This window comes from Ochlerotatus camptorhynchus, unplaced genomic scaffold (assembly GCF_037179485.1).
Source record: "Ochlerotatus camptorhynchus isolate MF236.1 unplaced genomic scaffold, CSIRO-AGI_Acam_v1.1 ptg000130l, whole genome shotgun sequence".
Lineage (NCBI taxonomy): Eukaryota > Metazoa > Arthropoda > Insecta > Diptera > Culicidae > Ochlerotatus > Ochlerotatus camptorhynchus.
The window spans coordinates 3542663-3558653 of NW_027040620.1; the positions used below are offsets into that span (position 1 = coordinate 3542663).

At 38.7% G+C, this 15991-nt stretch overlaps 1 protein-coding gene across 1 annotated transcript; it reads left to right on the forward strand.

The window, feature by feature from the left end:
* The first annotated feature begins 4068 nt into the window (after positions 1-4068).
* Positions 4069-5081, forward strand: LOC135700175 (protein dj-1beta-like). Its single transcript, XM_065220595.1, has 5 exons — positions 4069-4194; positions 4284-4379; positions 4525-4654; positions 4726-4816; positions 4891-5081. The coding sequence occupies exons 1-5, from the start codon at positions 4108-4110 to the stop codon at positions 5045-5047; spliced, it is 561 nt and encodes a 186-aa protein (XP_065076667.1). The 5' UTR covers positions 4069-4107; the 3' UTR covers positions 5048-5081.
* Positions 5082-15991: the final 10910 nt, after the last annotated feature.

The following is a 15991-nucleotide window of genomic DNA, read 5'->3' on the forward strand; positions in this document are numbered from 1 at the left end:
GACTGGGAATTTCCACAGCATCATCGCCAATCGCCGCATTTCGGGCGATAGCCACAATACCGCCGCAAACCAGCCGGTATCTGCTTTGCCGACCAATTCATCAGGCAGCTATTTCGGTACCGTGAGTAAACCCAACAATTAATCTAACCATGCGCATGCGTTAACGACACCACACACACAGCACGAAGAGCTCGATGAGAACAACTAGCTAGCGATCACTAGATCAAAATCCGCACACAGTAGGGAACTAGAGAGGAAGAAACACGAATAATGAAAACCTAGGTTATGCAATTAAATAAACTTACTAAAATGTTTTATAGTAGTTTATCCCAATAAATGTTTTTCCGTTAAATGTTAAAGTTTCCCATGTAACTTATTTTTTGGTTTCGAGAATTCTCACATTTCGCGTCGTTCTACTTTTTTGTGTTGATGTTCTTGTACGCCAGGTTAGACTGCCTGGGAAATCAGTCTCTCCACTCACGTGTCTCGATCGGCGGGGGTCTTTGAATAAGTGAGTTCCTCCGGTGATGATACTGGTGAGTGTTGTTTTCGTGAGTAGGTAGAACGACCGATAGCATCAACTATTCTCTCGTCGCGATTGTGGCGACCTCTTTGTGCGGAGAATCTCGATCCATCGTGCTGTTTGAGTTTTCTGTTTCGTTTTGAAATTAAATTTTTGGTTCTGATTGAACAAACCCGCCCTGAGGTCGGGTTTCTAGCCGGGCAAACAAGACTCGACGGACGGTCCTCCTTGGAGGTGGCGCTTAAGCCGTCCGTTTATCGAGCCAGGGAACGATCCAGAAGACGGAAAACCGTTAGCCGCGTTTTGCGCGCTACAAAATTTAGTCGTGAATGCTCACTAAGGGAATCCGGCGTTGATCCTTTTCTGAGCGACTCAATCCGGTAATTTGAAATTCTATTCCGTGGAACAAATAATATTTATTGATTGATTGCTTTTGAAATTGTAGGATGGGAAACACGCTTGCACCAGGAATTTGCGGAAAATGGCATCCTCAGGCAGCGGCGAATCGCCAGTAGGCCACGAGCATCAATCATGCACTGTCTATCGGAGACATTTCGTGGCCTACAGTGGTGCAAGATGTTAGAGAAGGCCCTAGCAGGTTTAGCTGACGGAACTGCCTATTCAATCCGACGAATATGCAGTGCGGAACCAGACAATGATATCAAATTTTGAATAAAAAATAGAGAAATAAATGAATTTGTAATTTTTAATTAAAAGGATGTTGCTATATTGAATATACTACTTTTGAAATAAAAATATTTAATTTTGGATTAAAATAACAATTATTTTCATTTAAAGTATACCGTACTTTCATGTCAAAATAATACGCATTTAATTTCAACCATGCCACGCTTTTAATTTGACAGTAGAACAATTTATTTGAAAGTTTAAACTTTTAAAAGTCATGAGAGGGCAACTTTTAAACTGACAGTTGACAAACTTTCGATTTAAAAGTTAACCGCTTTCTACCATTCTACTGCGGACTCACTCAAGGTGCTTGTCACTTGGGAGCCAGTGTGAATTGTCAAGCTGGAGCCAAATATTCAGAAGTAGCAAATGCAGTTACAGTTCTTATCTACCATCAAGCATTGTAATGATCTTTACTTTTTTATAACACATTCTTAATTTTAAGCTCAAAGACAAAAACCAACAGGCTCAGTGATGAAAGTATAAAGACCAGAATAATTTTTATGAGGCAGCTGAGTTTTCAATTACAGTATAACAAGCCTTTGCGAAACATGTATGTAAACAAACTTTGATAGAGTCATGGGGGTTCGAGCACTCCTGGCTCAGAGCTTTTGGCGAAAATCAACTGAAAAAGAGCAAACTAGTTTTAAACTTGAGAAAATTTTCAAGCAGTTTTCCATTGGCTTGCATAATAAAATTGGTCGACTCCGCAGTACCCAGCTTTCTACCAAAAAGAACTAACGCAAGCTTTTAATTTCACCGATGCTTTTATTAATTTTATTAACGATTTTTCTTTGTGTGTACTACACAATGTTTGTTTTGATTCGGTATGAAAGTTTGACAGATAAAATGAGGGGTTAGTGGATTTTCCTATGTTTCGAGGGGTGAATCGATTAGCTTGGGACCGAAGATAGTACCAGAGCTGAGCCAAAAAGTTGAGCACGTTTCTTCTGGACCTACTAGTCTTAGAGTTACCTCTATGGTTACACAGCTTTCCCCCGATGAACGCGTTGCCCACTGAGTTCCAACCACCGCTTTTTCTTGGTGGGTTTTCAACCAAGTGCTCTGATTTTCTGCGAGTGACTAGTTCTCCATTGGCACCGAGATTGGCACTACTCACAAGCAAAAAATCAAACCGACTGGATGAAACGCCGCCGAGAAAAAGCGGTGGGTGCAACTCAGTGGATAACGCGTTCTTCGGGGGATAGCTATATACAGAAAATCAGCTCAGTAATTAATCATGTTTTGTTGTTTTTGACATCATCCACATCCAGAGGGCCAGTCACTTTCGAATGTATGGGAATGGTAGGAAACCATTTGGAAATGCATGAAAATTTTCAGTTTTTATTCATTATCGTCTTTATGGACAGTTTTAGATGCACAAAAATTGCACGAGTACATTACTATGGTGATAAGGTAAACACTCGTTTATTTGTTTCCTTCTGTGAAAGCATGCTTAGTCACAAATCGTGGATTTTCTAATATTCTCCATACTGCAAAAATGATTTTCCTACCACTGAAGGGGCGACATCTCTCGGATCTTCAGTATAGCTACTACTCAAATCATATAATTAATTGGTTGCAGGGCAGCTGAGAAATTCCAGAGCAAATTGTGATTAGGGCGAAACAAGAAACATGTTAAAAAAAAATAGGAGAAATACCGAGCAAGTTTGCACGTTTACAAGCGGCGCCGGTGGTGTAGTGGTAAGTGTAATTGCCGCTCACCCCAGCAGTTCTGGGTTCAATCCCAGTCGGCGCCACCGGGATGTTCTGAGGCATAACATCTCTGATCAAGCCTTCCTTTGGAAGCTCGGTTTCAGCCGGTTTAGCAGAAAATTTCACTAATTGCACATTGTTAAATTTGATACTGGAGGTGCAAATTCTGCTGCAGGATGACCCGCATAAAAGCGAACCATAACTTGACATTACCGAAAATGGTTAAAAATGGTTTATAATCCCTGCTAAACTTTAACTGAAATGGTCATGGAACTTTACATGAACGCTTGTGTGATAAAGTTTTAACCTTATGTATTATGGTTCTTTGGAAGTGAACCTTACAAATAATGGGTTGTTAAGAACCATTTCCATTCAAAATAGATGTTTTCTTCATACATTTTCGGAGAGAGGACTATATTAAAACCTTTTTACTTATGGTTTGAGAACTTTAATGGTAATGGTTATGGTAGCCAGTAAGGTCCATTAATAGTTTAGTATTATCGGTCAACCTTACGTGGAATATATCGCGAATTGGTAATTAGTAATTTACAGGCAACCAATTCGCGATATATTCCACATAAAGTTGATGGATGTCACAAAACCAGCTATGAACCTTACCGACTACCATAACTATTACCATTAAAGTTCTCAAATCATAAATAAAATACTTCCTAGACCTTATATAAACGTCATTGGATTTGATGTGCATGTGTTCAGGGTGTGCAGCATTTAAGAGGAGATCAAATATGACGTTATAAAATTTTAGCATTTTTTGCTCCTCCCCTCCCGTCTGTTACATGCATGGTGTAACAAATTTTGGATCTCACACCTGTGCAAATAAATTAATCTATTAGTAAAATTATCCGAAGTTTGTGAAACTTTAAAATTTAAATCGTTTCTTTGCACTAATAGGATTATATATTATTTTTGAATGGTCTTATTAATTCATATGTTTTCTCGTTGGACGTCGCATTAATATACCCCTCCACCTTCCTCATGACACATAACCTCCCCCCCACCCACATAAAGAAAGGACGTCATTTTTTAATGGCCCCTAATGTAATTTACATCAAAACAAAAACGCAAAAGCTGCACTGTCATATAATTCTGCCGGTATCGATTCGGAAAATATTATTTTTCTTGGATTTTCAAGCGCTAAGATTTCCCGATAAAGTTGTAAAATGACGAAAAAACTTCTTATGTTGTTACCTCATGGTGCAGAGGAAATGGAGTTTGTTATTTGCGTTGACGTTCTGCGAAGATGTGGTGTAAGTACCTACTTAACGTAATACCGAAATTTTGATATTTCGAAAGGTCACCTTCTGTTTTTTTTAACCATCAATATTTACTCCAATAGGTCAACGTAACTGTTGCAGGAATCAGCGATAAAACGGTGAAGTGTTCCCGAGATGTAGTTATCAATGCAGATATAACTTTGGATGAGGCTGCGAATGTAAGTAAATCTATACTGCCCATAAAAGCATACCAGTCAAGTCACATCTTTGCTTGATTTCCTATTCTAATAGAACTATTATGCGTTTATGGGCAGTAAGCTAACTTCAAGCTACGAAGTATACACAATGTTTTAATTTATCCAGGAAGATTTCGACGCAATTGCTCTTCCGGGAGGTCTTGGTGGTTCTAAGGCCATGGCAGGTTCCTCAAAATTGGGCGAAGTGTTGAAGTCGTTTGAATCCAAAGGAAAGCTCATTGGTGCCATTTGTGCAGGTACATGATATAAAGTTGATTGAATACCGTCTGGGACAATTCAATTAGGTATTGTTTAATTGCTTTAACAGCTCCAACAGTGCTTTTGCATCATTCGATTGCCCTGGGAAAAACATTGACGTCGTATCCCTCCTTCAAGGATCAGTTTTCCGGCAAGTACACGTAAGTTAACGTCACATTTTTCTGCCTAGTTTGTACTACTTTTCTCTTGCTACGTTATTCCCGTTATTCCATAGCTATGTTGAGGACAAAACCGTGGTGGTTGATGGAAATCTTGTTACTAGCCGTGGCCCTGGTACAGCTTTCGATTTCGCATTGAAGCTTGGTGAGATTCTTGTTGGCTTGGACAAGGCAAAGCAAGTTGCTTCCGCAATGCTATACAATATAAACTAACTACCGCTACTTCCTAAACAAATTAGTTTTGTTATCTTATATTGCCAATTTAGAGAAAACAAGGGTTGTAACTAATAACCGTATCATATGGGTCCAAAGCTGAACTCTATTTTTCTCTGAACTGGTAAAAAAATCATATTTTCTTCTGTCTTGATAAAGAATAAGTGTATTTTGAAATAAGGTTGTTATAAAATCACCTTGTCAATTATCCGAAGTCCTTCTTTTAAGTTCTCTTTATTCTTCTAACTTTGTCTTTAATTATTGATATTTAACAAGCGTTTTACGATCACCATAATTCAATCAAACTAATCAGCCCTCAGTTTTACTGTCAAAATTAGGTGAGTGGTAGAAGGACATAGCTTGATCTGAATCGAGAAAAGACATAACAAAAAAATCCCATTAACACACGTGTATCATCTTCGGTTTTACTTCGTGAAGCAGTTTGCCAACAATTTACTCGTTTCCTTCTACCGCACCGAGTGTTCTGTGTCGCACGAGCTGCAAGTCATGAAAAAAAAAATAAGGAAGAATATGTATGTAAGGTAGCCACCATCCCTTCGAAGATCTTGTCTTGTATGGAGCTGCACTTAATAGCAAGATCAATTTGAGCTACCGATCTGAATTCACAATATCGCTGTATGAAGGGCCGAAAACGGTGGGGTGGACCCGTAAGCAGAGGCACTTACGCGAAATCCACGGGAATTTAAGAATCTCCTTCCAACGATACGATCCAACAAATCGAATAACGCAATTCGCAATACAGGATGGTTTGTTAAGAAGGGCGCGTCAATCTCCATGAAACTGTTGGAGTAGAATTCACACCATCACAATCGAATCGGTAGGATAAAGAAAATGATAGTGTTTATTCCCTCCTAGACTCCGGTTGTCATACCACTCCAATCGTCCAGTTCCAGGTCAAATGATACCCTGATGCTCCCTCCCAACCCAGTATTTATTTATATATATAGTAAACATATGTAATGGAGAAATGAAAGATATCAGAACATTAAAATACGTAATAATGAAAATAGATTTATATGGATAAAAAAAACTGGTATTCCGCAACGAAAATAATAATTATTTTACATACAATATGATGCAGCTCTATGTCTCCTCAGCTCCCAATAAGGAAGATGTAACCCTGAAATTTCCAGGTTATGTTATGCAAATAAATATGTTTAGCTAGAATGATACTTGATATGTTTGTGTTGTGTTATGTTGTGGGAGAGCTTAGGATTAAACCCATGATATTCTGCTCATTAAGCAAAACCGGTCCCTCTAAGGTTATCGAGCATCTCAAAACCAAAACACTCCACGGCAAAACATGGAATGTAATGAACAACAGAAATACGCGATAATTCATATATTTTCGGCATATGATGCAATATCACAACTGTTGATAAAAGGAACTGATCCCATCTTATTTAAGACCTGGATGACCTGAAATGTGTGTAACCGGGTTAATACTTATTTAAATGTAATGTAATATTGAAAATGCGTTATAATGCCATGTAACAAGATACAATAAACACAAGATTTTTACAAAACAGATAATGAACGATTCAGATTTCTTTTCAAGCTGGCACTATGCTTCCCTGGAGCCGCTTATAATAGCTAACATTAAGAATTAAGTATAATAAAATGTAATTTACAATAATACTAAATGATGTAAAGTTAATAATGAATGATATGTAGTACTATAAACACTATACATATACGATAACTAATAGCTAGCTTAGCTTAGATTGACTGCACATATCAATGGTTGCTACTCCGTGATTGATCAGAATCAGTGAAATTGTACAATAAATCAACTGAATGGGGCTGGGAGTGACCGTCCATTCTCATTGTACAAGTTTCAGTGACTCTATATGTTGTAGATCAATAACGGCGCCGGCCACGTCCTTGCAATCAGGTGAGAGTAGGGAAGGAATATTAGAGTGACCTTTGTTGTTTGTGGGCCGTGTTTACCTCTGCACTCCAACAAAAGACACAGAAAAGGAGAATTTGTTAGTAAGTTGGGTTCGTTGGATCAGGATTCACCTTGATAAGTGATGCGACCATGGTTTTAAATGAATCAGTGTTATCATGCATTATACTTGGATTAGCCCGAAGCCAAAACCAAATGGTGTATCCTTGGGCCTTATTTCGGGTGTCACTACACGGTGATAAGCAAGTGATACTCAGAATAAGAGCCGTGATTACCGTACAAATCAAATGGGAATCACTTCACCGTGACGACAAGTGACAACAAGTGACAACTTTTCACCGTGATGTGACACCCGTAATAAGCCCCATTATAATATAAATCTGAAGACGTTCCATCATCGAAATGCTGAAAATAAACTTAGAGCATGAGCATGAGCAAAATTGATCGCCCGCGACTGCCAACACCAAAGAGCTGAAAACCAATTCAAACAAATCAAATCAACAAACAAAACTAGGGTGAAAGCTGTAAGAGTGAATCATTACAGTATAAATCTAATGATGTTCCGTCATCAAAGACCTGGAAGAAAACTCAAATAATTTAAATCAATAGATCCAGTCTGAATGAAGGCTGCAAAAAGAGAATAATTATGCAGCAATGACCCCATTTTGTCAGCTAGCAAAGTATGCGTATCTTAAACATTCATCTTGAAGGAGGAAGGTATGAAATTACAATTATGTGGAATTATTGAAAAATAACAGTATGATGCGCGGAGAGGTTGACAGGATCGGGTCATAACTGTAATGTGAATATAAGAAAGATTTATCATCATCAAACTATTCTTGAATTGACCTGGAAGAATGCTTGTGAATAATTGTTATACAGATAAATTAAATTGATAAACGAAATGGTTCAAACAACAACTCCAGCCTGTAAAAAAGCTGAAAATAGGGAATCTTTACAATGTGGATCCCCCACGGTCTTCTACTCAGTAAGCAAAAGCGGCAGTCATCAGACTAGTCGAGCTGCTCAATTTAAATATTGAAACCTTATTTTGTGAAGTTCTTAAGAATACCGATTGAAACACAATATAAACAAATAAAAGTTAAGAGTCTCATCCGAATCAAATGATTCCAAACGATACGCATTCATAGAAATTAAGTTTAAATAGACAAAAGTAGAAAAAAGGAACAATCTCACCAAATCAGTCAAACTGAATCCCTTGCAAGCAGCTATGTCACGCTTGGTGTAGTAGCTCCGATCATAGACCCGCCCTACGGGGATCAATCCTCTGGTCGAATGTAGTCGATTGCTCCATAACGCGAACACGTAGCGACCGCCCACAAAATCATACAACGCGTAAACAAACTGAAATCAAAAACTATCACACGCGACGCCACAAATTTCTGTACCAGGAGCACAAGCGAAGAAAAAAACAAACAACGCAGATAGCGACATCTCTTCTGATGCCTGCAAACATGATGCATCACGTTTTCTTTTTCGATTCCAAAACTTCTTGGAAAGCGGGAAAACCACCAATCACACACGTATAACCGTCCGGGAGGCAGAGTGCCAGCGCTAATCTGGCAAAATCAGCGAACGCACGCACAAAACAGAAACAAACTTATACACAACCGTATCCGAAGAGGTTCAAAGCTGAACTGAAAAAAAAATAAGGAAGAATATTATATCCGAGATTATATCATTATTGCTTTCCACTTCTGATATAGCGCTATCATTCGGTTCGTTGATCGTTTGTCATTTTGTCATTTGAAGATATTTTCGATTCCTTGACCAAAATGAAAAAAAAAAATCACGAATGGAACATAAACGTTGCTGGTTAATAATAGTAATTTCGTTAATAATAAACAAAAGAAGTAATCAATATGTTATTATAACTACGGTAGAAAAAAATGTTTTTACTTTGATATCATGACATCAAATTTAGTAATCTGAATGTTTTGAAATCGATTGGTTGATATCAAGATTCAAAATCAAAAAATGTTGTCAATAAACTGCGAATGTTGCCTATTAAAGTACAGAACTGGAAATAATCATCCAGTGGTACAAATTTCAAGAAAGTAAAGGGTGATACGGTCAAAATTTGGTCAATATCAACTTGACGTATTTCTTTCAATTTTGCATTTAAAAAACCTGAACACCCCTCATTTTGAAGGTGTGTGTGTGTAGAATGTTGCTCCTATTTTGATTTTGGAATTCACTCTTCAGTTGTCAAAATGCCGTCCAAGCAAGAAGAGCAGCGTATCAAAATTTTGCTCGCGCATCGCGAAAATCCGAGCTACTCGCACGCAAAGTTGGCAAAATCGCTAAAAGTTGCCAAATCAACCGTTACAAATGTAATTAAAGTGTTTGGGGAACGTTTGTCGACAGCCAGGAAGTCTGGATCGGGGGGAAATCGAAAACCGGAAGCCGCTGAGACGACAAAGAGAGTTGCCGGTAGTTTCAAGCGAAATCCTAACCTCTCTCTCCGAGATGCCGCAAATAAGCTGGGTGTATCGTCTACAACCGTGCATCGAGCCAAAAAACGAGCCGGACTATCGACTTACAAGAAGGTAGTGACTCCAAATCGCGATGATAAACAAAATACGACGGCCAAAGCGCGATCCCGGAGGCTGTACACGACGATGCTGACGAAGTTTGACTGCGTGGTAATGGACGACGAAACCTACGTCAAAGCCGACTACAAGCAGCTTCCGGGACAGGAGTTTTATACGGCAAAAGGAAGGGGAAAGGTAGCAGATGTTTTCAAGCACATGAAACTGTCAAAGTTCGCAAAGAAATATCTGGTTTGGCAAGCCATCTGTACCTGTGGCTTGAAAAGCAGCATTTTCATAGCTTCCGGGACTGTCAACCAAGAAATTTACGTGAAAGAGTGTTTGAATAAACGTCTGCTGCCTTTCCTGAAGAAACACGGTTGTTCCGTACTGTTTTGGCCGGATTTGGCATCTTGCCATTACGGTAAAAAGGCCATGGAGTGGTACGCCGCCAACAACGTGCAGGTGGTTCCCAAGGACAAGAACCCTCCCAACACGCCAGAGCTCCGCCCAATTGAGAAATACTGGGCTATTGTCAAGCGGAACCTAAAGAAGACCAAAAAAAACTGCTAAGAGCGAGCAGCAGTTCAAGGCAAACTGGCTTTCTGCGGCGAAGAAGGTGGACAAGGTGGCTGTACAAAATCTGATGGCAGGGGTCAAGCGTATGGCCCGGCAATTCGGATTTGGAAAAGCGGAAGCCTAACTGAATATTTTTCCTGAATTTTATACTAATTGAACTTGAAAAAGAAATTTAATTTGATTTTTTAAATAAACGATTTCACCGATTTACACGCGTTTTCCCTTGACCAAATTTTGACCGTATCACCCTTTATATAATGAATCGCTTTTGTTATTAAAGACATATAACAAAAGTTAAAATATGACGAACGATTGAAGTTAGATCCAATGGCATTGAAATAGACGACGTGAAGTTTTTATATTTTGAGTTTCGTTTTCATGACACATTCTAGTGGAATTATATTCAATTCACACGAATTATGTAAAAAATTAGTCTACGCTGACTCTTATAATATTATTAATGATCAATTCCTTCGCACCGAACATGTTTTAACAGATATGAATGACAATATTTATTTTGTTGGGAGAGAACTGATAGTTAATGAGATTTATGACAACATGTTTAAATATAAGCTAAGAAATCAACTATAAGCCTACGAAAGATAAATTACAATATTCGACAATGTATTTGTATAAGTATTAACGACGAACAGGACGAAATCAATTTTATATCGATTTGCAAATTCAATTCACCAGTAGATTAATATCAATAAATGTTGTAAAACAACACTGTAAAAATCATAATTGTCTTTGTGTTGTTCATAAAGAAAACAACAAGCATCTTGATTGACTCGTAAGAAGATAAAAATAAATGCTGGTTTGAGTGACGAATGTGGATGCTCTTATTATAAAATATCAAATTTTGTTTTTAATTATATTTTTTAGAAATATCAAAATAATATCAAAATATGAATTCAACCGAAATAAAAAAATGCATATCAAAATATGTTATCAACATGATTTTAAAAACAAAATTAGATATCATTTTGATAGTATTTTGATATCCTACTTTGCTCGGGTTTTGAGGTTTTTTTTTTTCATTTTTTTTGTGCGTTTCCAAAAGGGTTTGGAACTCGCGTCTAATTTAGAAACATTATTTTCAAAAGTGTTGTTCCTCAGGGCAGAGAATCGCCTTTTAATTTGTTTTTGCAAATCCTACCAGATAACTTTCATGGCAGGATCGCGTGTTCTTTGATATTGTCTCCTACGGACATTTTTAAGACGGATCAAGAGCTGAAGATCGTCGTCAATAATAATCGAATCGAGTTTATCCTTGCATTTTGGTACTGAGGCAGCTCTTGCTTCAACTATAGAAGAAGTCAGAGATTCAAGAGCATAATTAACATCATCTTTGGTTTGCAAAAGAATGTTTGGCTACAAAGTTGACATGAATCAGTTAAGACCAAATCAATAGTTGAAGGATTTCTTGCTGAAGAAAAGCATGTTGGGCTGTTTGGATATTGAATAGTACAGTCTGCAGAACAATCATCAAACAGAATATTACCATTGGAATTGCTTTGAGCATAATTCCATGAGCGGTGCTTTGCATTAAAATCACCAATAATAAAGAATTTAGACCTATGACGGGTAAGTTTTTGAAGGTCAACCTTGAGAAAATTCTTTTGTTGGCCTACGCATTGGTATGGAAAATAGGCAGCTATAAACGTAAGTTGTCCAAATTTTGTTTCAACAGAAACTCCCAAAGTTTCAAAAACTTTGGTTTCAAATGAAGAAAGAATTTTGTGTTTGATACGTCTATGAACAATGATGGCAACGCCACCACAAGGTCCATCAGGGCGATCATTTCGATAAATGAAATAATTTGCATCCCTTTTAACCTTCTAAGGAACGTTTCAGTTATAACAGCAATATGCAAGTTATGAACTCTCAAAAAGTTAAATAGCTCGACTTCATTATCTCTAAGAGATTGGGCATTCCAATTTAAAATACTTATCGCTTTAAAATCCATTACTGAATTTCAAAGTCATGACGATATTGTTCGCAAATTTTACTTCAGTTTGAATAGCATCAAACGTGGAGTTAGTTTTAAGCATATATCAGTAATCATTTCAATTAATGATTTCTGTAAAAATCCATTTTAGGGGCAGTAATGCTTCCTAAGACAAAATTTTCAAAATTTCCGTTAGAATTACGTTGGTTAGTACTTTGATTTCTACCCGGTGCAAAAGCAGCATAGGTAGCTCCATTTATTCGCTGAACATTGTTAGCAGCGAGGGGAGCAGGTATAGATAAAGAATTTGAAGCAGGGGTGATATTTGTACCTACGGGTTTGTTCCTCGATGACCATTGTTAACAGCAGAGGAATTTGTAAAGGGTGATACGGTCAAAATTTGGTCAAGGGAAAACGCGTGTAAATCGGTGAAATCGTTTATTTAAAAAATCAAATTAAATTTCTTTTTCAAGTTCAATTAGTATAAAATTCAGGAAAAATATTCAGTTAGGCTTCCGCTTTTCCAAATCCGAATTGCCGGGCCATACGCTTGACCCCTGCCATCAGATTTTGTACAGCCACCTTGTCCACCTTCTTCGCCGCAGAAAGCCAGTTTGCCTTGAACTGCTGCTCGCTCTTAGCAGTTTTTTTTTTGTCTTCTTTAGGTTCCGCTTGACAATAGCCCAGTATTTCTCAATTTGGCGGAGCTCTGGCGTGTTGGGAGGGTTCTTGTCCTTGGGAACCACCTGCACGTTGTTGGCGGCGTACCACTCCATGGCCTTTTTACCGTAATGGCAAGATGCCAAATCCGGCCAAAACAGTACGGAACAACCGTGTTTCTTCAGGAAAGGCAGCAGACGTTTATTCAAACACTCTTTCACGTAAATTTCTTGGTTGACAGTCCCGGAAGCTATGAAAATGCTGCTTTTCAAGCCACAGGTACAGATGGCTTGCCAAACCAGATATTTCTTTGCGAACTTTGACAGTTTCATGTGCTTGAAAACATCTGCTACCTTTCCCCTTCCTTTTGCCGTATAAAACTCCTGTCCCGGAAGCTGCTTGTAGTCGGCTTTGACGTAGGTTTCGTCGTCCATTACCACGCAGTCAAACTTCGTCAGCATCGTCGTGTACAGCCTCCGGGATCGCGCTTTGGCCGTCGTATTTTGTTTATCATCGCGATTTGGAGTCACTACCTTCTTGTAAGTCGATAGTCCGGCTCGTTTTTTGGCTCGATGCACGGTTGTAGACGATACACCCAGCTTATTTGCGGCATCTCGGAGAGAGAGGTTAGGATTTCGCTTGAAACTACCGGCAACTCTCGTTGTCGTTTCAGCGGCTTCCGGTTTTCGATTTCCCCCCGATCCAGACTTCCTGGCTGTCGACAAACGTTCCCCAAACACTTTAATTACATTTGTAACGGTTGATTTGGCAACTTTTAGCGATTTTGCCAACTTTGCGTGCGAGTAGCTCGGATTTTCGCGATGCGCGAGCAAAATTTTGATACGCTGCTCTTCTTGCTTGGACGGCATTTTGACAACTGAAGAGTGAATTCCAAAATCAAAATAGGAGCAACATTCTACACACACACACCTTCAAAATGAGGGGTGTTCAGGTTTTTTAAATGCAAAATTGAAAGAAATACGTCAAGTTGATATTGACCAAATTTTGACCGTATCACCCTTTATGTGGTGTATTGAAATTTCTGTACATGAATTCAATATTTATATAAATTTATTTGTCATAACCATCAACCAGTCAGCCATGTAATAGTCTCAAAAATGTAATAGAGGTCAGAAAGGTATCAATTTTCCTCATTGGGTTCCAAATGCCGAGAATCCCACCACGCATGCTATAACGGGTTATTAAATATATAGACGTAAACTTGAAGAACTACAATTGTAAACATTTGCTGCGTCGCGGCCATCGGTCTTCTCGTTCATTTACCGGCAGATTGCTTCTTCCGATGAAATGCCGAATATGTCGATAAATAATATAAACATTGCCATCTGTCACCTGGTGTGTCTCGAACTCTCTTTAAAAAGCGATGCAAATCGATAACAAGGAGATTATAAATGTGCATCGATAGCAATCTTTGTTGTTCTTTGTCAAAGTTCAAAGTTACGATGATATCAGTATTTAAATATTTATTGATGAATATTTGCAAAGAATACTAAAGTCTATGTGACATATCGAAATTAAAAGAAAATTAGTATGGCACCTTAATAGATTACTATCATATGACCGATGAAGAAATAATCTATAATGTAAGTATCGATCAAAAAAGATTTTTAAATGTGTACATCAAAATCATAGAAAATTTAAAGTAAAGAATTGCCGACATAAATCTTTATTTCTGTATAAAGAACTTTGAAGAAGTTTCACGAATGGTTGGTCGGGCTTTATACCAAAGAAATCTTACATTCAATCTGAATCTAATGGTTTAATTAAATCTGAATTTCATTAATAAATGTTCATGTTATAAGCGTTCCAAACCTGACACTATTTCGTCACACTTTTTTTTATTTGCGCCCCTGTACGGTCGACAAAGACGTAGTCCTACGTCAAAACAGGCAAAAACCGCTGTAACGTCACGTAGAATGTGTCTTCAACATATGTGCTCCATTCCCAAACTCAATACATACTTGCAAGACTTGGTAAGGCGTGGCGAATGGGAGCGCCAGATCAGTTAAAGTATACAATCAGAAGCAACAGCAAGTTACAGTAAACGGAGTGATCAGTAGCAGCAGTGAACCGAAACAGAAGCAGTGGTGAATCGGTTCCCCAAGCAACCGAAGTCGAAGCTCTGGGTAGCATCAAGATTGGCAGAACCAGTATCAGGTCAAACACATGCAAACATATTGATTGATTTCAATTGCAAGCTTCATGGATGTAGTCTAAAGATCAGCGGAACAAGTCCGTTGAAGCCCACGAGTGGGTAGTGGGTACCACTTTTCAGCGCCAGGCTGGAGAGCTCGTCACGGGGAATCCCGTTAGATCTACTAGGAAGAAAGAAGGGAGTCATAACTGCGGGCATTTGATCAAGGCTTAAGCACTACCAGGATATCATATGAAAGCAAAAGTACACAGTTGACAAGAGCAGTCAGTAATGACGTAGCCGAGTGAATAAAAACGTACGAACGAAGGATGATACCAGGAAAAACAGCGATACCACAGAACAGAAGGGGAAGTGCAAACAAATCGGTGAATCAAAAAGTGGCTCGTTTTTTCTGCTCAACAAGCGATGCGTTCCACACGGGCTTCTATGTGCACTCACACTATCATAGCATGCTGCCTATCTTGACTGCAGGCAAAAGATGCCTTCTACCGCTACGTGCGCTAGTGTTCGCCAAAAGAGTCGAGCAACTTTGTTATCCGAAGTTCCACTTCTGTTCTGTGGCGATACGCTAGTCCAACGGTTAGTCAACAGTAGCCGCAATTTTTAATTGAGACGAACAGCAACTGAGTTGGATAAGGAAAACGGTTCAAAGTTTGAGACTAACTATAAAACCCAAATCAGTTCCATAGATATAAGGCATTAGTCTTAAGTTGACCAGATAGTCAACCCTATTCTGCGAGTCACGTGGCTCTCTGTCACCGGTGAGGTGACAATAGTCACCTCGTGTGAGGTGACTCTCCATTTGATTTACATGGAGAGTCACTTCACACGAGGTGACAATTGTCACCTCACCGGTGACAGAGAGTCACGTGACTCGCAGAATAAGGGGGAGTAACTGTCCTAAATATACGCATAATATACCTGACCAAGAAGATAAGTGTTCCGTGTTCAAATAAACTGATTGTGACTAACTAAAATTTTTCTGTATTATCTGTTTGTACACCCGCGAAGAAGCCAGTTACGTGGTTAAACTACTCACATAATTGTTCCGATAGTGACTGTCTCGGGAATTCGGCCATTTCACGGCACCGACCCA

Excerpts from the sequence above, each read along its gene's own strand:
- LOC135700175 (XM_065220595.1), top strand. The coding sequence starts at position 4,108 with ATGACGAAAAAACTTCTTATGTTGTTACCTCATGGTGCAGAGGAAATG. Across the intron at positions 4,195-4,283 it reads ACGTTCTGCGAAGATGTGGT|GTCAACGTAACTGTTGCAGG; the intron begins GTAAGTACCTAC and ends TTACTCCAATAG. Across the intron at positions 4,380-4,524 it reads CTTTGGATGAGGCTGCGAAT|GAAGATTTCGACGCAATTGC; the intron begins GTAAGTAAATCT and ends TAATTTATCCAG.